Consider the following 25,966-nt stretch of genomic DNA (forward strand, 5'->3'; position numbering starts at 1 on the left):
CTGCCTGCTCGGTCCCGTCCTCAAGTAGATGTTCCTGGACCTGTACTATTATGCACCGTAGGGTTGAGCCTTGCAAAGCCCCGATGGGTGTCAGGCGGAAACGGCCATTTCATTATCAATACATGTCGTTCACGAACTAACTATAAACCAAGGGAAGAGAAAAGTCGAACCTGACAAAGTCCATGAATTGATGATGACGTTATAGAAATCTGAACTGGATGATCAGATCGGATGGACAAATGCGGTAACAATGTGAGGGAGAATACTACTAATGAATGGGTAACGAGAGGGATTACTTTTGATAAAATGAACAGCCGACTAGTGCTGAAAGAGAATGCGTTTTGGGCTGACAAAGTCCGTTCAAACCGAGCGAAACATACGTAACAGACCATCCTATATTTGCACAGGGGGAGGGGTAGGTTGGGGGAAAGCGGCTCGTTCGAGAAGCTCCGAGCGCTTGACAGGTTGAGTGAGACCCGCACCACAAGCGTCTGTGGGGATCGGGAGGTTGGCAGCACTGTACTCAGGGGGGTAAGAACAGCTGGACGACACGGGTATCGTTAGCTTTTCGGTATATCTGACCAAAAACAGTACACTCACCCTGCAATCTCGACATAGGCCTGTCGGCTGTCGGCGGCAGCATTGAACCATCCACTTCCGGCACTGATGGTGGCGGTCGAGCCAGGGCTTGTGAAAGTAGGTCCAGGCATAGTGATAGGAGTTCCGGTCTGCGTGTACTGAGGCAAGCTATCCATCTCACCGGCAGCAACATTGGTGAAAGACGCTGGTGGCCAAGGGTAAGAGGACGATTGAGCAGCAGGAATGGTATTGGCGCCGGCCTGCAGGAAGTTGATCAGCGAGAGGCCGCGCAAAGCGAAGTGGATGTGTCACTTACTCCACCGGTCATATAGGCAGAAGAATATGTCCCACCAAAGCTGTTTTGCGTCACACCAGCTTGAGCTGCACAGATGCCGATGGCCTCTCGGGGATCTGATCGCACGTCAGTAAGGCTGATTGTACCGTACAGTGATGCACTCACCTGTGGGGATCCAGCCATGTTCAAGACCAAGCTGGTAGTTCCAGAAGGGGTTGGGCTGAGTGATCGCGTTGGTACTGTTTCCAATCTTCCATGTCCAGAAGAAGTAGTTCTACGTGTTTCACATAATCATTAACACAGTTGGGCATCTTTACGGTAAGAGCTCTCACCTGAAGGGCATCCATGCTTCCAGCAACGAAATGATGTAGAGCGTCAATCGTCGGTTGGTCCCATAGTGTATAATCGTTCCATTGATCGCAAGATCCCATTGCTTTGTTCGCGTACCCGTTATACGTTCCGTCATATCTGGATCCAGATCCGACGTTGTTGACCCACTGACCACAGTCGTTCCAAGCAGCCGACCACTCTCCCGCCACGTTCACACCGTACGTCTCCGACGTTGTGTTTGTGGCCGAGGCCCACCAACTACATGGGATGTTGCTAAGATCCTGAACGGTACCAGCATGCTGATCTTGGAAGACAATGTAGGAGTGCTGATCGAGGGCAAGACGATCTGCTCCAGGGAGGAAGTCGTACCATTGGGTGATACCGAGGAAACCGTCGTGGAAGGAAAGAAATGGCCCGTTGCCAGCTCCAATCCCTGTAATTTGCCTAATGATCTTGTACGCCTCAAGGTAAAAGCTACCAACAGCAGGTTTGCCAACGCTTCCAGCGTTGGGTTCGTTGATGAAACCGAATAACGTGATGACCGGAGCGTATTCGGGTTGGGCGATGAATTGAGCTAGGGTTCGGATGTAATCGAGGGATCGCTCTGCATTGGCGAGGCCCATGACACCGTTCATCCAGTTGATTGTGCCCTGACGACCAGAGTGGTTCCACCCGTCTGCAAGAAAAAGGTCAGTGTTCATGCTCGAATTGCGGCTACCTGCAAAAGACTTACTTTGCGATCCAGGAACCGAGTGCAAGTCAAGGTTGATCCTCAAACCGTACTTCCTGCACCATTTGATGGCTTTGAGGAAATACTGCCATGACACTCGCTCAAGGTAAGGCTCGCCATCCCAAGTCTCGATTGCCCAGAAGGGAAGCGGGATTCGAACGTAGTTGAGCCCCGCCGCCGCAATATCGGCGAAATCCTTCTCGGTGATAAAAGTCTCATAATGCTCAGTCATAGCAGCGGTAAGGTTTTCACCCATATTCAAGCTGAGTGTGTATTCATCGACGGCGGTGATGTTGTTCGGACCATTGAAATACTTCTCGTACAATCCTGGGACAATAAATGGCTCTGCACAGATAGTTAGCACCAGTTCAACTTTGGATCACGTCGAGCGCCTACTGACCAGTAACAAGCCAACCACCAACGTTCACTCCGTACGCCTTGTCTCTGCCCCACACCCATTCTTCGCTGAGCTTTGGTGTCCAAGAGTTGGCTTGAGCGTCGTTCTACGACTGGATGAGCCTTCTTCCTCGTTCTTGTTCAATGACACTTACATTGAAGGGGTTGGCCTCGTCCCAGACCCAGGTACCGTTGAAGGGGTTGTTATAAGTGAAAGTCGAGCCATCGTCCATAGTAATCAGAGAGCCAAAGGATCCGGTTGTTGGAGTGGGAGTGGGAGTCGGTGAAGTTGATGTACCGGCACCGGTACCAGACTTTGTGGGCTTGCCACTGTTTGTACCATCAGCTGAGGAAGTGGAAGCATTCCTGTTGCTGCGATTCCGTGTGAGACTACATAGAAATTCAGCTATTTCTTCAGGTTATGACTCCCGGTCGTCACTCACCCGATACCGAGTCCTACACCAAGAGCGATCAACGCCAGAAGAGCCGCAGCCACAGCCGCCCATAACCACTTCCTGCTCTTCTTTCTGGGAGCATATCTGCCATCGTTTGACGCCCATCTTGGCTTTTCGTCATCCGCAGCTCCCGCACCGATTGCGGCGACGGCTGGAGTGATGTGTCCTTGTTCGTCATCCTCATCGCTCACAGATAGTCGCTCGTTGTCGGTATTGTTCCATCCTAACGTTGAGTGTTGCGCCAAAGCAGATTGACCTCGAGGGACACTGGGACGTCGAAGCTAGAAGCGACGATGCGAATGAGCATTAGAGGATCTTTCTGCTTCGAGGACACTCCCTACACTACCCCATCTTTCCAGCGAATGGAAGCAGGATGGAGGAGGTGACAGTCTGACCAATACTCACATCTGAACCTACGACACCGTCGGCAGCAGCGGCGAGACCGACGTTGCTTCCCCAACTTTGTCTGTTATCGCCTCTCAGCCCAGGCGTCCCCGGTAAGCTTCCGTATGTAGAATCTCGAGTCATGATGGAAGGTGCCGGTATATACTCTGATCCAGGTCGTCCTAGGGGATTTGAGTATGGATCGGGTGAAAGATTGAGGATGGAAGAGTCTCGGAGGTTTCTGCCCCCCAAGGCAGCATATGCATTGCCGCTGTTGGGATCTGGCGAGTAGTTGGGATCGGGGGAGCCAGCCGGATTGGCGAGGGGAGTGTAAGATGGCTCGGAAGGCTTGGTCGAGGGCGCCATCGTGAAGACGTCTGAATCGCAGCGATAAAAAGGCTGGCTAGGATTGGTCGAAATTCAGAATGATTGGCACTCGATGTGATCCAGTAAGAAAGGGTATGGAAGAATGCTGGGATCAAAGAGCTGAAGGGAAGGCAACGGTCAGCGAGAAAGCTAAAGCTAACACATCGTCTGCGATGGGAGGAGAAGAACCGAGGGTGCTTTACGGTACGCGAGCGCTTCCTGGATGACGCACTGACCTGGGATGATCCGTTTATTGATCACAACTAGGGGCGCAAAGCTGCCAGGTCCTCGTCACACTACAGTGCAATGCTGCGATCGAACTATCCGTTAAGGGGAGTGAGTGCTGTAGCGAGGTCGTGTTTACTGCTGAAAGCATAGATCAGCGGTCATGACAAAGGATGTAAACATGTCCGGCACCGGTTCGGCTTTCGGAGGCAGGAGGAGCAAGGTCGCTTTTCGAAAAGGAATCAACTTACATCGCTTTCCCAAAGGACAGAACGGATGTCCTCAGTGTCACAACTCCTTCAACAATTATTGTTGCAGGCTTGAGAATGGAGAAAAGTGCTTGATGACGGATGAACCAAGGTATCGTTTATAATGGTGAACGACGATGAGCGAGCGAACGATCGATTTTCCAGTGGGAAAGAAAAGAAAGTAATGAAGCGGTGTGTTGTTTATGATGCAGTGTGCTTATGACACGGGAAGTAAGAGACGAAGAACTAAGAGGCTGAAATGATGTTGTCTCAGGAAGGAGAAGGGGGAGCGATGCCGAGTTGTCTGCTAAGACTGACCGTGGAGGAAGTGAGTGGCCAAAGCTAAAACGACGAAAGGAAGGTATGTCAAGGGAATGAGAATAGGAAGAGAGACGAGGTCGTCAGTGATGAAGATGGAGATGACGAGATACAAAGTCTCTTTCTCTCTGTGTATGTCTCTTGTCTCGAGAGATCTCTTTGCGTGCAAATGTCTTCCTTCCAAGTTATACCTGGTCTGTGTGTGTGTGTTTTTTCGTATGAGTTGCTTTTCTCTCCGACATGTGGTAAGAGGAAGAGACGGTGGACATATCCCGTCTATAGGGTTCATGAGCCAAGGGGGTTGTAAAAGGGTTTCTCGTCCGTGGCTTGATTATACTTGTCCGTCTGATCTTGAGGCTGTGCGGGGCCAAAGCAGGAAGGAGACGTAAGAAACTCAGATCGAGGATCCCTGGGTATCAGGTACCGCGCTGTAGTTCCGCTCTAACATTTCAAAGAGTCTTGTAACCGTCCATGTCTTTCGTGGTCATCATCTCGTGACCATACGACCAAGAGATGACCATATGAAATATGAATTATTACGAGACGAGATTGCATGCCGCTGCCCATTTCCTTGTTCTATCGTAACGTTGGGTGCATACGCTGATATTCATTCATTGGTTGATGGATTGGAAAAATCGAATGACGACGTGATCCGAACAAACAACCTCTCTCGATCGTAGAAATGTACCTGTGCGGATCAGAAACGGCATTGGCGTTCTTTGAATACGGGAGCGGGAACAGGCGGTGTTCATCTGCATCGCGTTGAGTTTTCGTTGGAAGTCTCTCGTACATGGTGCTAGCAACACCCTGTTCTGTTCGTGCTTCTTGCTTCTTGCATGAAGGGATGACCCTTTCTTCGACGATGATATAAGCTCAACTTCCCGTCTACGTATGCCCTCGAAGCTATGCCGAAAGACAGGTGGTTGGGCATCGAACAGCTCCTGTGTCTCTGATATTGGTTAGTTAAGGACATCGTCGGTCCGAAAAGAATATAGGAGACTACATGTACGGGTATGGTTAGGGAAAGAAGTGACACAGGTACTTTGCAGGGAAAGGGGAAGGAGGCAGGGAGGGGACTTGTGTGCAATTTTTTGGCACGCTTGTTTCTCAGACTACTGGTCGAATTTCGATATCGTAGACACCGAACGAAGAGGTTGTAGACCGACCTCACTCTAGCGTGGGAAATCTTACACCAACTGCTCGGTCTTGGCTCCTCGACGATGCAGCGATAGCAGGTGAGACTACATCCATAGAGCAGGCTTCGTAGAGGGAATATGTGGTCCGGTAGAGCCGACAATCATTGAAGGCACGATCTGCGGCGTCCTTTTTTCCCTCGGAATTCGTTCCTGGAGGTGGGGCTCCTTGTACCGCAGCAAAACCGATAATAGCACAAGAAATGTCTCTTTCTTTTCTCCGCGGAACGACGGACAACCTACGCTGGTCCCACACCGTTCTAGTAGACGTAATCCATCTTGGACCCCTGCTCAGCGGTACTGAGGTTTGTTCCCACAATTGGACTGGGAGGAGTAGCTAGATATACATAACTTGAGTTCCTCGTGCGTATGTCGAATTCCCTCGGTCATGTGAACGGCGCACTACTCTCGTCCATTCTTGATTGCATGACACTTATCTATATGTCGAAGAGCCAAATTGGATTTTCAGCTCCAACCCGTACGTACATCTTGTCAACACACATGGTGACATGTTCATCATCATCGAATCCGAGATGTTGATTATCCCTTGTCCCGTTGTCAAGCGGGAAGAAATCACTTGTTCAGACTTTGTATCCGACATCTTCGTCCCGCTTTCGCTGATAACGATCGATCGACCGCTTTCCCCTGATCAGCGGAAGATGTCGGTGAGGTAAGAGATCGAGAGAGACGACGATCAATTCATTATCATCGAGGGCAAGCAGTCTTAATGATAAATGTGTCACACGGTATTGATAGGACCTGATCAGACATGGAGATCTTGAAAAGGCTTACAATCTCGGGTCGGGTCACATTATTGTCTTCACTACTTTGGCTATTCCAGCGTCGTAGAAAGCGCTCGTTCCGTCGCATGGACGCAGAGTAGACAGAATCCAAGAACTCGTACACGATTCCTGTGATTGCCATCGAGACCCCACAGATCCTCGCTGTATGCTCCCACCAGATCCGTTGGGCTCAAAGTCTGACCTCAAGTGCAAAGCTGACATCAGCTGTCTTCTCATACGGGTATATGCAGTGAGTGCTGACAGAGGCTATGCTGACGCAAAAGGCAGCGCCTGCTTGTGACACTCGGAGATCCTCAACCCGCCCATCCTCTCGCACAGCACAGTGAAGCCTGAGAATTTGCCATCTGTTCACCGACTGCCGATACTGTTTAACTGACAGCGGAATTGATCATCAACGGCTTGAGTGAGCTACTTCCGATCAACCCAGCCTTACTTCTTAACGATCTCGTCACATGCCCTCATGAGCCCTGGCTTTAGAACGATCTGGCCCTCTGGATCGTCTCAGGAGCCTCGTCATGAAGCACACAGGGAGCTTCGTGCCCGAGCTTTTTATCATGGTCAACGGGGCGCAAGATGAGAAAGTGCATTGATTTCAAGTGGCCAGACTTCCTGATGCACGGTCCCCCACTCATCGAATGACAAGTCGACCGATGAGCGAATACGCGGAGAAAGGTGTAACAATTCTTTCATAGCACTTGCCTTTATTCATCTAGGCCATTTTACGCTATGCTGAACACCGCGACACTCTTCGGCGGAAGTACTGTAATCAGGCCCACTTCTCCCTGCTAAACACCTGGACGTGTGGCTGACCATGTTCCCTTCCAATAACGACCGCCCACTGTCACTTCCTTACTTTGTCGATGAATCACGTTCCCGACATATTCTCTTCCGAATTCACATGCCTCACTGTGCTTCCCCACTGATATGGACCGAATCGATCTCTTCATCAGGTTTCTCGTCTCCGAACACCCATCTAGCTTCTCTCTCCCCCATCTCTTTCGAACCATTCAAAGATCTCCTTTCCGTCCATCACCTCCCCAACCAATTGACGCAACCTACGACGAGATCAAACTACCACATCCGCTCTCATTGGTCGAAGGGCTGGACACCCGGTCCTTATCTACGACACACGATGGTGGATCACATATTGGGGAAATGGCGTCAGACCTGTATACCCCAGCTGCACACTATCGAAGAACGATCAGAGGGCGTGTGGGAAGATAAGAAATCACCGTGGATATCGGCCAGCAAGATATCATGTGGTGCATTCGGGAGGTGGCGAGAAAGTTGACTGTGCCTGATAGACCTATATCGGTGGAAGAGGAGGGCAGCGTCGAGATGGCCATATTGCTTCATCCAGAGTGGGATGGAGGTGGATCTAACGCAAGTAGTCAAGGCAAAGAGGATGCGTAGGGGCGAGATAGGAAAGAGGAAGACAGAGCGCAATCTACTCGGTTCAACAAGGATATGAGTGGACATATGAAGAAAGTCCAAGACCGATCACGAGAACTATGGCTTCGACCCGCCCAATTCCTCTCTCCTTCGACTCGCCCGAACGACATGTCCACTTCCCTCAAAGATCAATACGAGGCTTCGCAAAAAGCAGCAAGGGGCTGTGGAGAGGTCTTGTTTTATGCTAGGATATGGGCAGAGAATATCCTGGCTGATCCGGAATGGACTAGTAAAGTGAGTATGGGATCCATTTTGGACCAAAAGAAAAAATCGGGTATCCTAGGGTACTCAAGTACTGTAATATAGACTCAGCTGGCTGATGAGCGAAAGCTCACCCAATCTCCAGTCTACTCCGTTCGACCTCCCCCCACGATTCTTCCGACCCGACGCCAATCGCGCCGATCAACACGAGCATGACCGACGCCCTTCCAGACACTGGCTGGACAGACTGATCTGGGACCCTCAGGAAGACGAATATCCAACCGCTGTTTCTAAAGTGTTAGCGCGAAAAAGCGAGAAAGCTCGTGAAGAGTGTAGAAAGGACTTCATTCATGTGAGTGTTTTTGATGTGATTCTGTCTTGAGTATGGGCTATGACCCTGATAGTTCCTCGCAATGCTTGATCAGCCAAGAGATCCGCCGTGATGAAAAAAGTGAGAGGAAGATAGAACAAAGTGGCCTAACAGACAAAAGATTTTGTGAGTGGGGTGTGTACTACAGCAGGCTGGTAATGTGCAAAGCTGTCGTTATTGGTCCCGGGATTGACATCTGTTTCTATGCAGTGCGTGTATGACGCGATGCTCTAAGAGGAGAGAGAGAGAGAGGAAGACACGATGTCAAAGATGGAGTGAGATCTGGGTCGATGGCCTCTACAGACATATCGATGAAGTTGTGCGAATACTCGCCATACTACATGTCAGTATCGGCGGCACAAAAAGTCGTAGCAAGTTCACCACATGAACTCTGTCCAAACACACCAAAAACATGTTCAGATGCTTGCATGACTTGTTGCCCTCCTTCTCGACTGAACGACCTTCTAACAAGATCCCTATCACTGCCATCCATCTTCCTCTAGGACTTGTTATTGATATCCAACGTCAGGACAGGTTTACTTTTCTCTCTGCCGCTATTGAGGTCTCTTCCAAATCCCGTGCCTGGACCACCTGCTCCCAGTCCTGTACCTGGTCCTCCTCCCATTCTGTTCGCATAAGCTACCCCAGGTGACGATCTTCCACTTCCATTGACATCGGAATATCCTCCTCCAAGCCTTGGCGTTCCTGGTGCACTGGCCGAGTAACCGCTCCCTAAACCCGTAGCAGGGGTGAGTCCTGCTCCAAAATGTGATCGGAGGTCTGTCGCACTGGGTTTTCGGGAATTCGCATTGGAACTTCCCAGACCGAGAAGATTAATGACACTGGATGTCCTACTAGGTTGGTCTGGTTCACCAAGAATCGGCGCTGTCTGGGATATTGGCGATCCAGGCGCTACTGCTACTGCTGTCCTGGTCTGGGAGCCATCAGGCAAAGAGGGGGAGTTGTACAGGTAGGTCGCAGCAAGGACGATCGAAGCGCCGACGACAAAAGATACCGTTATGGGATACGAGAAGAGCGCGACAGAGGCAAGGAAAGAGATGATAATGGACAGCGAGGTCGCAAAACCTTTCCTGCGCGTGCGAACAAGTGTCAGTGACCTCAATACGAGAAGAGAGACGATCCGCTCGCAGGTATTATCAAGGTTATGACAGACTTACATGATGTTATCGCTGTATCTGATCACCAGCGCGGTGATTAACCCACCAAAAGTCTGCGTCAAGACTGTCCCTATAGCCCATCCGTTGAAATTGCTGAAGCTCGACATGATCCTCCCGACGTATCCCACTCCAGCTGGCCCAGACGGCGAGACCACGATAGGAACGATAGCAGGTATGAGGGAAAAGAGGGACAGCTGGGTGTTTCGGATCCAGAGGTCGGGAGGGGGACTTGAGCCAGAAGAGGACTTGAGGATGAACTCGAAGTAGACACCCGCCAGACCCGATGTGAGACACGCGAGAGTGACTGCGAGGAAACCTCGAAGTGGATGCATAACGCGTTCAGCGTTGATCATAGTTTCCTCCGGGATCTCAGATCGAAGCTGGTGTTCACCGTGATTGGCCGTGATAGGAGCAGAAGGTGTGGATGCGGCGGGCGCGGAAGAGCTTTGAATTTGGACAATACCGACACCAATTGCAAGCATGATGAGGGATGCCCATTTCGCTCTACTCAATCGCTTCCGCAAGAGAATGACAGAGAAAAATGCGGTAGTGAGAATCTTCATCTGGTAGGTGACCTGAAAAGTCGCAACGTCCAGGTTCGAGGCAGCAACATACTGCAGATTATTCTGAATCACATAAAGGATGGCGGGGACCGAGAGTTTGTAACAGTCGGGAGAGAACAGTGCCTTCGATAAAGCTGATAACCTGGTGGAGTGGAGCAGGGATGGGAGCTTGTAGGCTGATCGACGGTCGGAAATTTTGCTGTCATTCTTTTCGTAGTAAACGGGAGGCGGGGATGAACTAGACATTTCATTATCGATTCGTTTCAGGGCGATGACGACGGATATGGAGCCTTTCAGCAGCTCATTAAGGAGGACGGCGGATGCTGCAGAGTATGTTTTGTTGGGTGATGTGGATATTCGTGAATAATGCATGATGATCGTGAGGAATGCGTTTTGAAGTGCGAGTGTGATAAGACTGAGTATTCACGTCTAGGGTCAACCTTTTCCGTGTGAGAGTGACCGCACCACGAGCACTCACGAAATCCATTTCAGCTCTATGCCCCATAACATCGGCGGCCCATCTCTTTCTCTGCTTGCGGCTGCCATTGCAGTAGCATAGCTGACCATCCCTATTTTGTCGTCCAATCGCGGTGGATTCGACCGGTTATAAGTGGTTTGATAGTGGTTGCCCGACGACGTGACGTGATTTGAATGATTTTGGAGGTTCTGATAAGTGCTGTGAGGAGGAAGGCCTTTCGGCGATGTAGGAGGAGATGTGGTGGAAGTCGTAGACATCGCCCTGTAAGACGGAGCGCCAGGAAAGAAGGGTTGGAGGAGATTGGGAAGACTTTGTCGTCAGTCAGTGATGATATGGGATGCGAACAATGAGAGATACAGGAGGGCGGGCAACCAGCCAGCAAAGGGTTTGACACATCGAGATGAAGAATCTGACTCTGTACAATGTTCATCCCAAGCATCGAAGCTCAAGACAAGAAGTCATTGGACACCGGAGAGTGGACATTCTTTTGAATTATGGCACCGAAAAGGAGCAGCAAACTCACCTGCTCAGTCTTCTCTTCGGTTTGGTCACACCCACACCCACACCCCCAACCTTACCTACACTACCTCTATTGTCATCTCCTCTATCTCTTTCCCGTTCCCTCATCGTCAAACCCCTATCGTCATCCGCCAAAGCTGTTGACACGCGTCGCGTGGCCTGCTGTGGAGAGTTCGTCGTAACGGGAGACGCATTGCCATGACCGTGGGAGTGTGCATGAGGATGGGGACGATCCATGGCACGATCGCGTTCGGAACCACGTCTTGAAGGAGAACGCGCCAGTCTCGGCGGCATGCAAGTGGATTATAAGACCAGGGGGGTATTCTGAAAAAAATCGTTGTGGGACCCAGTCGGGATACTTGTTACTATTATAATATTCGAGCGTTTTCGTATGCCGAAAGTCAGCTATGCATCCGCAATCGTGTTGGTTGGCGGATATCTTCGTCACGAGCTGTGAGACAATTGTTGTTATCGTTGGAAGGAGAGGATCGGATTGAAAGGGTGCGACTAAATGATGATGGACTGCAAGATAATCCCGCCTCGCTGTGTGTACGATTTCACGTGGCCCCGGATTTCGACCTAGGTTGTGTCTTTTTGGCTGTCGACCTCGCTCTTACTGCAGTATCTTGTGATGACGAGCGACGTGATCTTATCGTGAAGAGTGCAGATAGCGAATCAGACTGTGATGACGATGATGATGATGAAGATGATGTAGGTATGTATGTCGCGAGAATGAATTTTGAATTTGCTGCGGCGTGGATGCTAAGAAGCAGTAGTCGAATCATGTAGCGTAACGAGCTCACTAGTGGGACAAGTGGTTGCGGCAGGCGGCTATAACAGTACTCGAGTAATGACCTAGAACCAGTTGTTTGTACCTCTCTTCACCAGAAAAACGTGGAGTTTCAGGGTCCGGGAAGAGAGCGAATGAGGTGTCCTCAGTCTGCTCAGACCGGTGGTGGATAGTTGATCCGGCTGTACGCCGAATAAATTCGTCATTGATGGAAAGAACAAGACGATGTGATGAGTATAGAAGCGTCGTGCACAATCTCGTCGGTCGCGCTGAACACATCACCTACAGTCTAGCGTCCTCAATTAGCAATGAGTGAGCAGTGCGCAGCGCCGAGAACCAGGTCCAAACCGTAAAATCCTCATGATCACACTGTGCATACGACTTCTGAGCTGGGTGACAGAAACGCGCAACGGGGGCTTGGCCAGACTGCGAGCACCCATATTGTCATATGCATCTCGCAGCTGGACACCACCATCTATCTCTACATGCTAAGACTTGCAGTCAAACGATTTGACTGATGATGTGGCATTCCTCGGCGTCTTCCTGAGAGATCAAGAGGTGGGGCCGCTTTGTCGTTCCACGTGGTCTTGAACCCTGAGGACTTTCGACTTTTTCCTTAATAGCAGTCATCTCGACGATTCATCGTATCATCAATAAATATCCTTCTGATCAACTTTCACTTTCCGCCCTCTTCTCCCAAAAGACCTCTCGGTGTCGCATCGGCAATTTCACGCTGAGGACTCTCCTTCTCCCAACCGTAACTCATAAAGCAAAAATAAGATCGCAAAGCGGCAAAAAACCGCTCGATCGACATCCCCCTCGACTAGGTTCATCGAATCGCTCTCGATTCAGGACTACTCATAGCGCACCTGTACCAGCTTGCCTCTCAGCTTCCAGACTCATCACAAATAAATTGAGTCAAAATGAAGATTACGGAAAAGCTGCAAAAAGCCGAGAGGGAAGGTCGACCCTTCTGGAGTTTTGAGTTTTTCCCTCCTAGAACCGCTCAGGTGAGTTGTGTGTAGCAATTACGTGCATCTATTGAGCCGATGTAAAGGCGGAACGTGGGACATGGATGCCCGTGGGCATCGCTCCCGCTCCAATTGCTAGCTGACTGTTCTGTAGGGCTTGCAAAATCTTTTCGATCGGATAGAGCGCATGCGCAACTTGGGTCCAGAGTTCATCGATATCACCTGGTGGGTTATGACTAGCGTACTCAAAGTCACCAGAATGCGCTGAACAAAATCGTTCATGAAATTAAGGGGCGCTGGCGGAAAGAATGCCGATCTCACCAACTCTCTCGTCCAGATGTGTCAGGAGACCATCGGAATCGAGACATGTATGCACTTGTGTTGTACTGAGAGTCAGTGACGCAGAATCGGTCGGAACGGACTTATAGCTGATATCGACGCAGTGCCCAAGGAGAAAGTAGAGTGGGCCTTAGCAGTGAGTCACACATCTTCGCATGTGAAAATGACAGCTGACGAAGCTGCTTTGTTGTCTTGCAGCAAGCTAAAGCACATGGCTGTCAAAACATCCTCGCCCTTCGTGGCGATCCCGTCGCTGGTACATCCACCTGGGAACCTACTCCAGGAGGCTTCATGAACGCTGTCGATCTCGTCAAACATATTCACAAATACTACCCGGGCGATTTCTGTGTCGCGGTCGCTGGTTTCCCTCAAGGCCATCCCGAAACTGCGGACACACCCGAATGTCAGGAGCAGGAAATCGCATGGCTCAAAGAGAAAGTGGATGCTGGAGCAGATTTTATCTTCACCCAGATGTTCTACGACACGACCATCTTCTTCAGTTGGGTCAAGAGGGTCCGTGACGCAGGCATTACCGTACCGATCCTTCCCGGTATCATGCCTATTCAGAATTGGGAGAAGTTTGAGAAATGGGTTCAGAGGGAGAACATCATCGTTCCTCCTCACTTCTATGAAGCTCTCACACCCGTGAAGGGAGATGACGAGAAGGTAAGGCAGGTCGGGACCAAACTGGTCGGAGATATGTGCAAGGCTATCCTGGCCAACAAGGAGGCAGGAGTTAAAGGTCTGCACATCTATACGCTCAATCTGGAAAAGGGCGCAAGGATGTTGTTGGAAGAACTTGGATTTGAGGGCAGGAGAGAACAGATCGCCCCTCTTCCCTGGAGACCGTCACTCACTCCCCACAGACGGGGCGAATCTATCCGACCTATTTTCTGGTGAGCTGGGTTGGTCTTCCGAAAGTTGAGGACAAGAGCTGACGTATATGATAGGGCAAACCGAGTTGAATCGTATCTGTCGAGGAGTGAGTTTTGCCATTGCAGTAACCAGAGTATGCAACTGATTCGATCATAGCCGACGAGTGGGATGAGTTTCCGAATGGTCGATGGGGCGATTCTCGGAGTCCCGCTTACGGCGACCTTGATGGCTATCCCGTGTCTATCAACATCAATGTGGGTCCAGTGATTGTCAGTGGTCCAGACGAAATCGCTCAAGCTGAAAGCTGCCTTGTCAGGCCGACGATGCGTACAAACTCTGGGGCAACCCGACGACTTTCGAAGAGATTTGTTCGCTTTTCGCTCGATTCTGTCGAGGCGATCTCGCCAAACTCCCTTGGTCCTCTCAACCCGCTGCATCAGAGACGTCCGTCATTGACGAGCAGTTGGCGAAGATGAACGAGCTTGGATATCTGACTATCAATTCTCAACCTGCTGTGAATGGAGCCAGGAGCGATGACAAGGTCCACGGTTGGGGACCGTCTGGAGGATACGTGTACCAGAAGGTGAATTCTTCCCAGAACAGAGAATGCCGATGAAGCTGACAGTACCTTGCCAGGCATATCTGGAATTCTTTGTATCCCCGGAGCTTCTTTCTCCTCTGATCCGACGGATTGAGCGCGACCCTCGAATCACCTATTACGCGGTCAACAAGCAGGGCGATCTCAAGACCAACACACACAGTGAAGGGCCCAACGCCGTCACTTGGGGTGTTTTCCCCGGCAAGGAGATCGTTCAGCCCACCATCGTCGAGGCTGTCTCTTTCATCGCATGGAAAGATGAAGCCTTCGAACTCGGAATCCAATGGGCCAACCTCTACCCCGAGTCATCGCCCTCACGGAAGCTTATCACCGACACGATGTCTACTTCGTATCTTGTCAACATTGTTGCGAATGATTTCAAGGATGGCTTGTCCATCTTTGAGCCTTTCCTTCTAGATCAGAAGCCAGCGATCAGTAAGCTGGCCAACGGAGTGAAAGGAGTGTTAAACGGTGTTTTGGACGGAGTGAATGGTGGTGTTGAAATTGTCAGGGAGAAGGTAGTACAAAACGGTTTCGCATTGCCTAACGGGAATGGCAACGGTCACTGAGCTTGTTTCAACAATTCTTCTGGGCTTTGTCATTTCGTCGGTCGTCATTTTTTTCCGGTTGTCCCCTTCTGTTCCCCAGGTCGTCTTCAACGGACACAAGGGATACGTTCAACTCGTATCTCGTCATGACCTGTCTTCTGTTTCGCCTGTGTCATATCATACCCCTTCATCTACCCATATACCCCTCAAAAATAACATTACCACCGGTCTTTGACGAATTACGATTGCACGCATTTATCTCAACATATCTCCCCCCCGCCCATACATACACAACAGACCTCAAAAAGCATTTGTATAATCTCCCTAGTTCCGTAGGATACGTTGTAGACTAGATCATCACAAGAACTAGAGGGGAGCGTTCAACACCGCATATCTATCATGGTTTTATACTTATGCATGATATACGTAGTCGGGACCTTGTCAATCGTTTGAAGAAGAGCGACAAAGACAAGTCGCTCCAGAGCAATGATGACTTGCCGAATGGTGGATTATTTCAGGGTTGAACCTCCACTCTGGTTAGTCGCCATGCAGCGTTGATCATCGTGTCCATCATACAACTTGGTCCTCCTTCTTTCCTTTCGTTTCGTGAAAAAACCCTCGAGAGGTTCAACTTCAACGATACACGCAGTGCAATGAGAGTGGCTATCGTTGGCACTGGGGTGTCGGGAATCGCTGCGTTATGGGTATGTTACCCCCTCTTTCTTCGATTTCATCGTCTGTCAACCTTTCCCTTTCTCTCAACCAAACTATGTTTTGTCGTCACCTTTCCAACTCTCGCAGGTCTCTAGGACAATCTTTCTTTTCCCATGAGCCATTTCTCAGAGAACCGGTACTCAAAGCGCGGGACGTTCTGGCAATTGACCAATTGTCTAGCTGCTCAACGAATACTCAGACCATGAGGTCAATATTTATGAGAAAGAAGGAAGACCGGGTGGACATACCAATACCGTAGAGTTCAAACGTGAGTGTGACCCCCTTCGGGACATTACGAGTTCGTTTCATTTGGCTTGTGAGGGTCGGCTGACGACTGAGTTACCATCAAATTCCTCTCTCCCTGTATACCTGCTCGCTGATTCTCACATGTAATGGAAAATGATCATGTTTTCTGCTGGGCGGTTTCATCGTGCACAAATCGCAATCGCTACAATCAGGCGAAGGCAAGGAACCTTGTCAGGTGGATACGTGAGCTTCAAATCTCTCTTGGCCATTGGAGAGAGTATCGAAGCTGACTGATCGATCATGTCATCCGCGGCAACGCAACAGGGGATTCGTGAGTTGTCTCTCCTACCCTTCCCTGCACTTCAGCCTCTCGACGACTCTATTTATCTTTCACCTCCTCGATCATCCCTTTGGCGCCCCGAGACAAGTTTTCGGTAACGACCGAATGTACTGATGGCCCTTTTCTCATCGTCAATGCCAACAGATCGTCCTCAACCCTCCTACGTACCGGAATTTCCTTCGCTTCCTTAAACATCTCAAGATCCCGCTCTTAGCCACTGAGATGACATTCTCCGTTTCCCGAGATCGAGGAGCGTTCGAATGGGCTGGTGAAGGGCTAGGGGGCGTCTTCTGCCAACTGGGTAATCTGTAAGCCTATCTTTCGCCCTTTGTCAGCTATCCTATCCCGTGGCCATCAAACAAGTCCCCACCACCTATTGTGATTTGTCATCTTCAAGGGTGTCAGGTCGGAATCGAACTGAGGAAAATTGACATTCGCCACGCCAGATTCAACCCGAGACTGTATCGGATGGTCTTCGATGTGCTGCGATTCAACCTGTTCGCTCTGAAACTTCTGGAAGAGGAAGGCGATAAGGAGGGGATCAGTATCGGGCAGTATCTGGAACGGGAAGGATATGGTGATGGCTTCAGGGATGACTATCTGCTCGTGAGTAGGCTTGGCTTTCTTCCTACCAGGAACCGCTTTTGATTCACCTATATCATCGTGCTTAGCCCATGACAGGAGCGATCTGGTCAACACCTGCCGATCAAGCTGCATTGGATTTTCCAGCTTCCACTCTGATCAGGTTCTTCCATAATCACCATCTCTTGCAACTCACCGGCAAACCCAAATGGTTGACAGTGAAAGGAGGATCGTGAGTCACCTGAAAAACGATAGGCATTGTGTCTGGCTTCAGCTGAGAGACTCTTGAATGTTCCGAAATAGGAAACGGTATATAGATGCGGTTTTGAGCAAATTGCCGTCTGAGAATCTACACCTCAACACGGAGATTGTCAGTGTCAACTCAGGCGATGATGGTGAAGGTGGTGTCACAATTGTCGAGGCGTCTGGCAAGGCACACGTTTATGACCATGTGATATTGGCGTGAGTGCTCGTCAGATAGGCGTTTGAAAGGAGGCTGAGACGCCTCGATGCTGTTCCGCAGAACCCACTCAGACACTACCCTCTCATTGTTGAGAAAGGGTGGTGGCGGGACAATGGAAGAGGAGAAGGCTCTTGCTCCTTGGGGATGGAGCAAGAACGAGGCTATCTTGCACTGGGATGAGAAGGTGAGATTGAGGGACTGAGCATTGGAGGCGGAATGCTGATTCACAAAGTGCTACTCAGTTGATGCCGATCAGACGACGGGCTTACTCGGCGTGGAACTACCTCACCTTGACGGATGAAAAGGAGAAGAAGCCTCATTCGACAGACTCGGATGTGGAGACTGTGGCTCTGTGCGTTAGAAAATCACACATACACAGGACTGCCCCGCTGATTCCTGTTTCTCTCGACTTGTTCAGCACTTACGACATGAATATCCTCCAACATCTCCCCGAAGAGAAACACGGCTTAGTTCTAGTGACACTCAATCCACCTTTCCCAGTTGACGAAAGCAAAGTGATCGGAAGATGGACATACGAACATCCAATGATGACTCAACGATCCGTTGCCTCTCAATCGCTCTTACCGTCTATCCAGAACCGCCGCGGCATCAGTTTCGCAGGCGCATGGACGAAATATGGTTTCCACGAAGATGGCTTTTCGTCTGCCATGAAGTTGTTGGTAAAAGAACCATTCAACGTTACTCCTCCGTTCGAGATGAAGCCTGCAACTAGGAAACTGCCAACAGGACAAGAGGTGGGGTTGTGGATTGGACAGACTGTGGTGGGGAATATGGAGAAGTGGAGGAAAAGGGCTGAACCGGGTTGGGAATGGGTTAGATGGATGGTCCTCTTGGGTTTGGTATGGGTGGAACAGGTCTTGGCGTTGATGGGTTCGAGTGAAGCCAAGTCAGAGGTAGTGAGAATCAAGGGGTATTGGCAGGGCGACAAGGAGACGAAGAAGAATGTATAATGCTTGCAGCGATAGATCTTACCGAACACCTTACTGTCTTTATTTTTATCCTGTTTAGATCACCTTTTCGCCCCACTTTCAATTTGAGATCCCCACAAAAGTCTGTTTGAGGTATTCATGCATCATCTGTGTCTTGGTACGACTTTGATTTTTGACCGGTCGAACAGCAGACTCGTCAAAAATATTGTATGGCTTCCTCTCTGATCATCCTCCTCGGGGGTGCAGAGTAGGTAACGATCCGTCACGCCTGAGATTGTGGAAGGGCATCACGATCATGCGGGTAATTCGAATTTCTGACCTCGGAGAACCCTAAGAGAGAGAGAGAAGAGTCAGCTCTTGCTCCGCCATCCTTGCAACACCGAACCAGCTAGTTTGTGTAATGTCATCATCACTGTAACTTACTTCGTTACGTACTATAGGCGAAATAAGCCATCACGGTCAGCTTTGAGCAACAAGCTGACGCTCATCTGTGCACTTACGATATAACCGAAATCGGCATAGATGGCAGTTTGGATCAAACCTGCACACACGGCAATGGGGTCGAAAGCTCCATCGGTGAAGTATCTACGATAATCGATGTTTCAATCAGCTTATTTACCATTCTCTGAGAAGACGATGGGCACGAAATCACATCAAAGTGATAGACCTGTCGGACTCACCTGTACATCCAATTAGGAATATATAATCCTCTATAGAGAGCCAACGCGGCAAGATAATGGGTGGTGATAGTCTCCGCTTCGCCCGTACGTTGCAGCATGAACAATTGGGGCAGGATCGCCACGCTCTCCAGCCAGATTGAGAAGGCCCAGGTGAGCTCGAAGGGGGTGTACTGGTAATTGAAGAGAAGGGCGAGGATGGCGACGGGAGGGAGGAGGTAGGTGAGTTTGAATGTGTCGAGGGAGGCGTCATGTGTCGGTCTAGAGAGAGATCGTACTGAGTCAGTACTTGGTCGATTGAGCGCCAGTCTCCGTCAATGAATCCGCATGGATTTTGTAAGCGATGTTTCGAGATATGAGGCGGAGAGTTGGAGTACATCGCACACTTCCAACCAGTAAAAGGGCCGCAGCGCAACACTCACCTGAACTTGACCCTCATGAGGAAGAGGGTGTAACCAGTCGCACCGATGAAGAACAGCTTCATCAACGTGTTATACAGCGATACATAGGTCGTGAACAGGTCGACATATCGGGTGAGGAAGACGATCAGGTAGAGCAATTGTGATTTGAAGGATATCCCTCTGACCGATCGGGTGGTCTGGATTTTGTGTAAGAGGATGAATATCGAGGCGAGGTGCGACAGATCGCCTGCATGACGAAGAGACGAGACAAGTCAGCGACAAATCAAGGTCAAGCGGTAATACAAGGTCAGGTATTGCCATGGGAGAAGGGGCGGACAAGGGTCCTTCAGAGAAGGAAAGAGGCCCAGTGGCATACCTAGGAAACGGAAGATATTCATGTTGATGGCTCAAAATGCGGGGGTGAAAGTGGGGTGAAGGGGGCTGCTATATGACCATGGCAAAGTCAGCTACAGATGCTGATCGTGATCACGAGAGGCTGAGAGCTGACCTTTGACAGCGACTGTCCGAGGGTTAGATGCTCAACCGTGATGCTTTTTGACCTGGAGTGTTGGGACGCGTTGTTGGCAGAGTGTTCAATTCATTTGAGTTCCGGACTGACAAGTCGAGTTAGAACGTGGAGGTGCTTTGAGGAGACACGCGCAGTGCGGAGCGAGGTTGGCGTCACAGCAACAGAAGCAGCAGCAGCAGTGAACGGGGTTATATGCGGTCATTTCCCGAGAGTGGCACAACACCGATTGAACCTCCACGCCAGCGTTTCTGGGACCGACTTTTCCAATGCCACCGAGTGGATAGATAGACGATTGTTATTGCTCCTCTTCCTGCTGTTTCCTCTTCGACTAGGTGGCGACGACAACATGTGAGTTGGCTCAAATACCGATGCTCCCTCTCCCATTTCCAGCTGATGTCCTCTCTCTCCCTCAGGGCGTCGAATCTAGCAATCGTCTCTCCAGAGATAGAATCCCTCTCGCTTCATAACCCTATCCCTATCCATCTTCGATTGTACGGTATCCCCTTTTTGTGTGAGTGCAAGCTGGAAACGCACCTGCCATCAGCACGCTGGCTTGTGAACATCTCAAAGACACTCACTGACAGTGATGTGACCTCTATAGCTCTCTATCCCTTGCTATATTACGCTTATCATTACAAATACGACACCTGGGTCGTTTCTGAAGAATGGACATTCATCTATTGTGTTCTCCTCGGGGCTGGACATGCCCTTAGTTTCTTGACCACCGCATGGAGCAGCGGCGTGAACGCTCGGATAAGCTATACCACTGTGAGCGAGCTGCCTGATGATTGACAATTGGACAGCTCTGAACATCGTGCTTTTCAGGCCAACTCGCTCGCTGAGGCGCAAAAAGTCCGAGTCCTTCCAAAGAAAGGTCGAGGGAAGGGTGAGATCGTACCTTTGGATTCCAAGGTGGTCAGTGCGAGTCTGGAGAGCCTTGCGACAGCAGCTGACGAATACCTCAGGCGCCCGGAGCTAAGGAACCCACTTACTCATTTATTTATCAGCGAGACACATATGTTTATTCTGGTGAGCGGGGCGACAAATGATCTAGCGCTGGAGCTCATCACTATTTACATAGCTACCGGAAACGTCTTCACCCCTATCCCATACCCTTGTGACTCCTCTCCTCCACTGTCCACTTTCCAAGGTTCCAAGGGTATTCTCAGTCGTCCATCCACCAAGTCCACCTCAGTTCCTAATCTCGAAGCTCTCAAGGCCACATATGGACCAAACGAATGTCATATTCCCATTCCCAAGTTCACCGAGCTTTTCGCCGAACATGCGGTAGCACCTTTCTTCGTCTTCCAGATCTTCTGTGTCGCCCTGTGGTGTTTGGACGAATACTGGTACTATTCTCTTTTCACTGCCTTCATGTTGGTGGTCTTCGAGTGCACTGTCGTTTTCCAGGTGAGCAGACCTACGTAACAGTGTGATTGGCACTGGGCTGACGTTTTCGGTCTCATAGCGAGTTAGGACTTTGACCGAGTTCAGGACAATGAGTATCACCCCTTACAATGTTATGGCTTTCCGAGATGGCAAATGGGTCGAGGTCATCAGTTCTGAGCTCGTGCCAGGAGATCTTGTCAGCGTCTGTAAGTGTCCCTGTCAACACTTTGCGGCGAAAGCTTACCCGTGTCATGCAGTGCGAACCAAGCCCGATTCTGGTATCCCTTGCGACCTCCTGCTTCTCCGCGGTACATGCATTGTCAACGAGGCTATGCTTTCCGGAGAATCTACTCCCTTGTTGAAGGAGAGTGTAGAACTTCGAGATGGCTCGGACAAGCTGGACATGAACGGTGCAGACAGGAACAGCGTGCTATTCTCTGGAACGAAAGCTTTGCAGGTCGAGAAGGCTGGAGAGGGTGGTATGACCAGTGAGTCAAGCAGTGGTCATGGTCATTGGCAGAGTACTGAATGCTTCCGTAGCTCCCGACGGTGGTTGTCTCGCTGTCGTTCTCCGAACCGGTTTCGGAACCACTCAGGGTCAACTCGTTCGAACTATGATCTTCTCCACCGAGCGTGTATCTGCAAACACCTTCGAGGCTTTCCTTTTCATCGGCTTCTTGCTTATTTTCGCCATCGCCGCTAGTGCCTATGTCTGGGTCAAAGGTGTGGCAGCATGTCCGTTCCAATAATCAGGAGCTGACTGGTTTGTCAATAGGACTCGAGCGTGGCATGGCCAAGGGCAAGCTTTTGCTTGACTGTGTGCTTATCATTACCTCTGTTGTCCCTCCCGAACTGCCTATGGAGTTGTCTTTGGCTGTCAATGCGTCTCTGGTCGCTCTGCAGAAGTACGGTAAGTGGTCCTGCTCTTGACTGGGAGATATCAGCCTGATAGATCCACCAGCTATTTTCTGCACTGAGCCCTTCCGAATTCCGTTCGCTGGTCGTGTGGATGTCTGTTGTTTCGACAAGACTGGTACGATCACGGGCGAAGATCTGGTGGTCGAGGGTATCGCTGGTGTTGAGTGAGCAGTATGCCTACGACGTGACGAAGGCACCACTGACAGCCTTACCGCTAGCCCCAAGGACCCCAAAAAGCTTATCCCGGTCACGGAAACTAGCAAGGAAACCACTTTAACCCTTGCTGCTGCGCACGCTTTGGTTTTACTCGAAGATGGAACGATTGTCGGCGACCCCATGGAGAAAACTACTCTATCCGCATTAGACTGGAAGCTTTCAAAGGGTATGTGTCCGGCCCTTGCCTCGTTTCGAATCGGACTAATCCGATTTCTGTGCAGGTGACAACATCTCTCCCTTATCTAAGGAGGCCCCTCACAAAGCACAGATCAATATTCGTCGTCGTTACCAGTTCTCTTCAGCTCTCAAGCGAATGTCCACCATCTCCGCTGTTACTGACTCTCATGGTCGTAAATGGGTTGCGGCCGTGAAGGGTGCCCCTGAAACTCTCAAGGGAATGTACACTACCGTTCCGGATAATTACGAGGAGACTTATCGATGGTACACGCGACGTGGTAGTCGAGTATTGGCATTGGGAATCAAAACTATGAATGTTCAAGCTGAAAAGGTGAGTTTACAAGCCTGTAATCTCCTTCAAGCAGTAGGTAAGCTGACCTGTATAAAAGATCAACCAGATCCACCGGGACGACGTAGAGTGCAGGCTCGACTTCGCCGGCTTTTTGGTCTTCCATTGTCCTCTGAAGCCGGATGCGGTTGAATCCCTCAAGATGTTGAACGATTCGTCACACAGAGTGAGTTAGCGGACTGTTGTAGCATTCCAGTAACTAATGTTTCGTTAGTGTATCATGATCACTGGCGACAACCCCCTCACCGCTGCGCACGTAGCTCGAGACGTAGAGATCGTTGACCGAGAGGTCATGATCCTGGACCTCAAGGAGGGTACCACTACTGATGGTGAGTCATCTCGCAGATGATGACTCGATTCCGATTTAGCTGACCCGCTCGTCAGAACTCATATGGCGCAACGTCGAGGAGACCATTTTCATTCCCGTCAACCCCGACGAGCCATTCGATCAGAAACTTTTCGACAAATACGATATCTGCGTTACTGGTGCTGCTCTCAGGCAGTATGAATGTAGAGCGGAATGGCTTCATCTTTGTCAACACACCTGGGTTTACGCCCGAGTGTCGCCTTCGCAAAAGGAGTTCATCCTCGAAACCCTTCGAGGTCTTGGCTACATCACCTTGATGGCTGGAGACGGTACCAACGATGTGGGCGCTCTGAAACAGGCTCATATCGGTGTCGCTTTACTTGACGGTTCTCAGGAGGACTTGAAAGCGATCGCTGAGCACCAGAAACTTGAGAGGATGAAGAAAGTCTACGAACAGCAAGTCAGGATCTCTGCTAGGTTCAATCAGCCTCCTCCCCCTCCCCCTCCTGTCTTGAGAGATGCGTACCCCGAATTGGTCAAGACACAACAAGAGGTCGCGGCTGCGCACCAGGGAGCTAAGAAGGTGAACCCAATGGAGAAGGTGAGCTCGAGTCGCCCTGCGCTTAACGGACCAATGCTAACAGATTGTTTTATCTCAGTTTGACATGGCTACCATCACAGCCAAATTATCCGAGCTGGACGAGGACCAAGAAGTCCCGCAGATCAAGCTTGGAGATGCCTCTTGTGCTGCGCCTTTCACCTCAAAGTTGTCCAACGTCTCAGCCAGTGAGTCGCCAGGCTAGACTGTCCCGAGCTACGCGAATTGGGATCACCGCTGACTAGCGCTCCGTCTTATCAGTCACCAACATCATTCGTCAAGGACGATGCACTCTTGTTGCCACCATTCAAATGTACAAGATTCTCGCCTTGAACTGTCTTATCACGGCTTATTCGCTGTCGGTCCAGTACCTGGATGGTATCAAGTTTGGAGATTACCAGGTAACGATCACCGGGATGTTGATGAGTGTTTGTTTCCTATGTATCTCAAGGGCTAAGGTGAGTCCTGGTGCGCTCCTGTGTGAAAGGACAGTTTTTGGTTGACGCTTTGTCGTATCAATAGCCTGTAGAGAAGCTGTCCAAGGAGCGACCCCTCGGTAACATTTTCAACCTCTACGTCCTCTTGTCTGTGCTCTTGCAGTTCGCAGTCCACATTGTGGCTCTGGTTTACATCACCGGTCTCTCCAAGTCTCTCGAGGAGTGAGTCAGGGCGCTAGTGACCTCACGAGGCGCGTACTGACAAGTCGGCCACCGTTCAGCCGAGGTGAAGTTGACCTCGAAAAGAAGTTCGAGCCCACCCTCCTGAACACAGCTATCTACCTCCTCGGGCTCTCCCAGCAGGTTTCCACTTTCGTCCTCAACTTCCAAGGTCGACCCTTCCGAGAGGGTATCAGGGAGAACCCTCCCCTCTACTGGGGTTTGGTCGGTGTCAGCGCGGTCGCTTACAGTGGAGCGACGGACTTCGTGCCTGAATTGAACCGATGGTTGCAATTGGTTGAAATGACCGGATCTGTGAGTGGCACTCTGTGATGGACAGGCTCGCTGTCGAGACTTTTATCGGGACTTCTAAAAGTTTCGTCCCTAAGCTAACGTCGATTTCATCTGTAGTTCAAGTTCAAGCTGACAGTATCTATGATCATCGACTTTGCTGGATGTTACGCTGTCGAGAAAACCTGTAAATACCTATTTGCGAGTCTCGAACCAGCAGAGATGGTGACCAGAGGTCGAGAAAGAAGAGAGAAGAGAAGAGCAGAAGAGGAAAGAGTTAAGGCTTTGGAAGCGGAGAAGGAGAAAGCTTTGCTGTTGACTGACGGAGAGAAAAAGACTCAGTAAGGACCAGGACCTTGTTTACGGTAACTTTATATGAGGAGGAGGTCAGAGTAATGTTGTTTCGCGAGGTGTGCATGTCGGTCACAGTGGGATGACACCGCGATGTCGCGATTGTGATTGTTCAACAGACAGTTGAGATTTAGAATGAGTGTCGGCCTGATAGGCAGTTAGTCCACTATGCATGTTTTGGTAGTCTCGAGTCGGGCGAGGGGAAACTATGGCGATTGAAACGTGCGCCTGTACAGCCAGTATCAATAACGCTGATGAACGTTCTAGAGATATGCTCGAGCTCTACCCACATGATCATGACCATAACCATGACCATAACCATAACCATGACCATGACCACACGATAATATGCTTGGGGCGCTCGCTGCACCATAATTGGGAAAGCAAGGAATGGATTCTGTAGCCAATCGATGGACAGAAGCAGCAAGGCCTATTGATGAAGATGAAGCCAATAGGGATTGAGAAGGACGGGAGACAAAGACAATCGATCTGCCTTGCGCAAGGGGAGGAGGAAGGGGTGTCTACTCTTCCTGCAACATGCTGACTCGTGCACTGCCACGATCCCTATGCATGTTGCCTTGCCACTTCTTATCTATGTATGTACATC

The 25,966-nt window shown here is 50.3% G+C and overlaps 8 protein-coding genes across 8 annotated transcripts; 5 read left to right on the forward strand and 3 right to left on the reverse strand.

The window, feature by feature from the left end:
- Nucleotides 1–393: 393 nt before the first annotated feature.
- Nucleotides 394–3,535, reverse strand: IAR55_001846 (uncharacterized protein; the record flags this gene model as incomplete). The annotated part of the gene is made up of 10 exons (XM_066944969.1): nt 394–541; nt 601–839; nt 896–990; nt 1,040–1,148; nt 1,207–1,880; nt 1,938–2,279; nt 2,335–2,437; nt 2,486–2,720; nt 2,774–3,066; nt 3,191–3,535. 10 exons carry the CDS (start codon nt 3,533–3,535, stop codon nt 394–396), a joined length of 2,583 nt encoding a protein of 860 aa, XP_066804892.1.
- A 3,598-nt stretch (nt 3,536–7,133) lies between these two features.
- On the forward strand, nt 7,134–7,613 carry IAR55_001847 (uncharacterized protein; the record flags this gene model as incomplete). Its single annotated transcript, XM_066944970.1, has 1 exon — nt 7,134–7,613. One exon carries the CDS (start codon nt 7,134–7,136, stop codon nt 7,611–7,613), a length of 480 nt encoding a protein of 159 aa, XP_066804893.1.
- Nucleotides 7,614–7,882: 269 nt separating this feature from the next.
- Nucleotides 7,883–8,418, forward strand: IAR55_001848 (uncharacterized protein; the record flags this gene model as incomplete). Its single annotated transcript, XM_066944971.1, has 3 exons — nt 7,883–8,008; nt 8,121–8,327; nt 8,380–8,418. 3 exons carry the CDS (start codon nt 7,883–7,885, stop codon nt 8,416–8,418), a joined length of 372 nt encoding a protein of 123 aa, XP_066804894.1.
- A 426-nt stretch (nt 8,419–8,844) lies between these two features.
- On the reverse strand, nt 8,845–11,320 carry IAR55_001849 (uncharacterized protein; the record flags this gene model as incomplete). The annotated part of the gene is made up of 4 exons (XM_066944972.1): nt 8,845–9,436; nt 9,524–10,501; nt 10,565–10,873; nt 11,088–11,320. 4 exons carry the CDS (start codon nt 11,318–11,320, stop codon nt 8,845–8,847), a joined length of 2,112 nt encoding a protein of 703 aa, XP_066804895.1.
- Nucleotides 11,321–12,796: 1,476 nt separating this feature from the next.
- On the forward strand, nt 12,797–15,226 carry IAR55_001850 (methylenetetrahydrofolate reductase; the record flags this gene model as incomplete). Its single annotated transcript, XM_066944973.1, has 9 exons — nt 12,797–12,883; nt 12,999–13,069; nt 13,136–13,236; nt 13,288–13,319; nt 13,382–14,079; nt 14,134–14,165; nt 14,216–14,313; nt 14,376–14,642; nt 14,696–15,226. The coding sequence occupies 9 exons, from the start codon at nt 12,797–12,799 to the stop codon at nt 15,224–15,226; spliced, it is 1,917 nt and encodes a 638-aa protein (XP_066804896.1).
- Nucleotides 15,227–16,727: 1,501 nt separating this feature from the next.
- Nucleotides 16,728–18,521, forward strand: IAR55_001851 (uncharacterized protein; the record flags this gene model as incomplete). The annotated part of the gene is made up of 7 exons (XM_066944974.1): nt 16,728–16,813; nt 16,952–17,111; nt 17,177–17,319; nt 17,391–17,549; nt 17,611–17,734; nt 17,793–17,902; nt 17,969–18,521. 7 exons carry the CDS (start codon nt 16,728–16,730, stop codon nt 18,519–18,521), a joined length of 1,335 nt encoding a protein of 444 aa, XP_066804897.1.
- A 272-nt stretch (nt 18,522–18,793) lies between these two features.
- IAR55_001852 (uncharacterized protein) lies at nt 18,794–19,976 on the reverse strand (the record flags this gene model as incomplete). The annotated part of the gene is made up of 6 exons (XM_066944975.1): nt 18,794–18,830; nt 18,924–18,934; nt 19,001–19,085; nt 19,181–19,438; nt 19,600–19,825; nt 19,955–19,976. The coding sequence occupies 6 exons, from the start codon at nt 19,974–19,976 to the stop codon at nt 18,794–18,796; spliced, it is 639 nt and encodes a 212-aa protein (XP_066804898.1).
- Nucleotides 19,977–20,500: 524 nt separating this feature from the next.
- Nucleotides 20,501–25,353, forward strand: IAR55_001853 (uncharacterized protein; the record flags this gene model as incomplete). The annotated part of the gene is made up of 20 exons (XM_066944976.1): nt 20,501–20,618; nt 20,709–20,875; nt 20,933–21,022; nt 21,073–21,136; nt 21,189–21,517; nt 21,576–21,702; nt 21,754–21,984; nt 22,037–22,219; nt 22,272–22,406; nt 22,458–22,578; nt 22,633–22,796; nt 22,852–23,138; nt 23,197–23,322; nt 23,371–23,485; nt 23,541–24,064; nt 24,123–24,249; nt 24,323–24,519; nt 24,584–24,720; nt 24,780–25,032; nt 25,129–25,353. 20 exons carry the CDS (start codon nt 20,501–20,503, stop codon nt 25,351–25,353), a joined length of 3,720 nt encoding a protein of 1,239 aa, XP_066804899.1.
- Nucleotides 25,354–25,966: the final 613 nt, after the last annotated feature.

This window comes from Kwoniella newhampshirensis, chromosome 3 (assembly GCF_039105145.1).
Source record: "Kwoniella newhampshirensis strain CBS 13917 chromosome 3, whole genome shotgun sequence".
NCBI classification, from domain to species: Eukaryota; Fungi; Basidiomycota; class Tremellomycetes; order Tremellales; family Cryptococcaceae; genus Kwoniella; species Kwoniella newhampshirensis.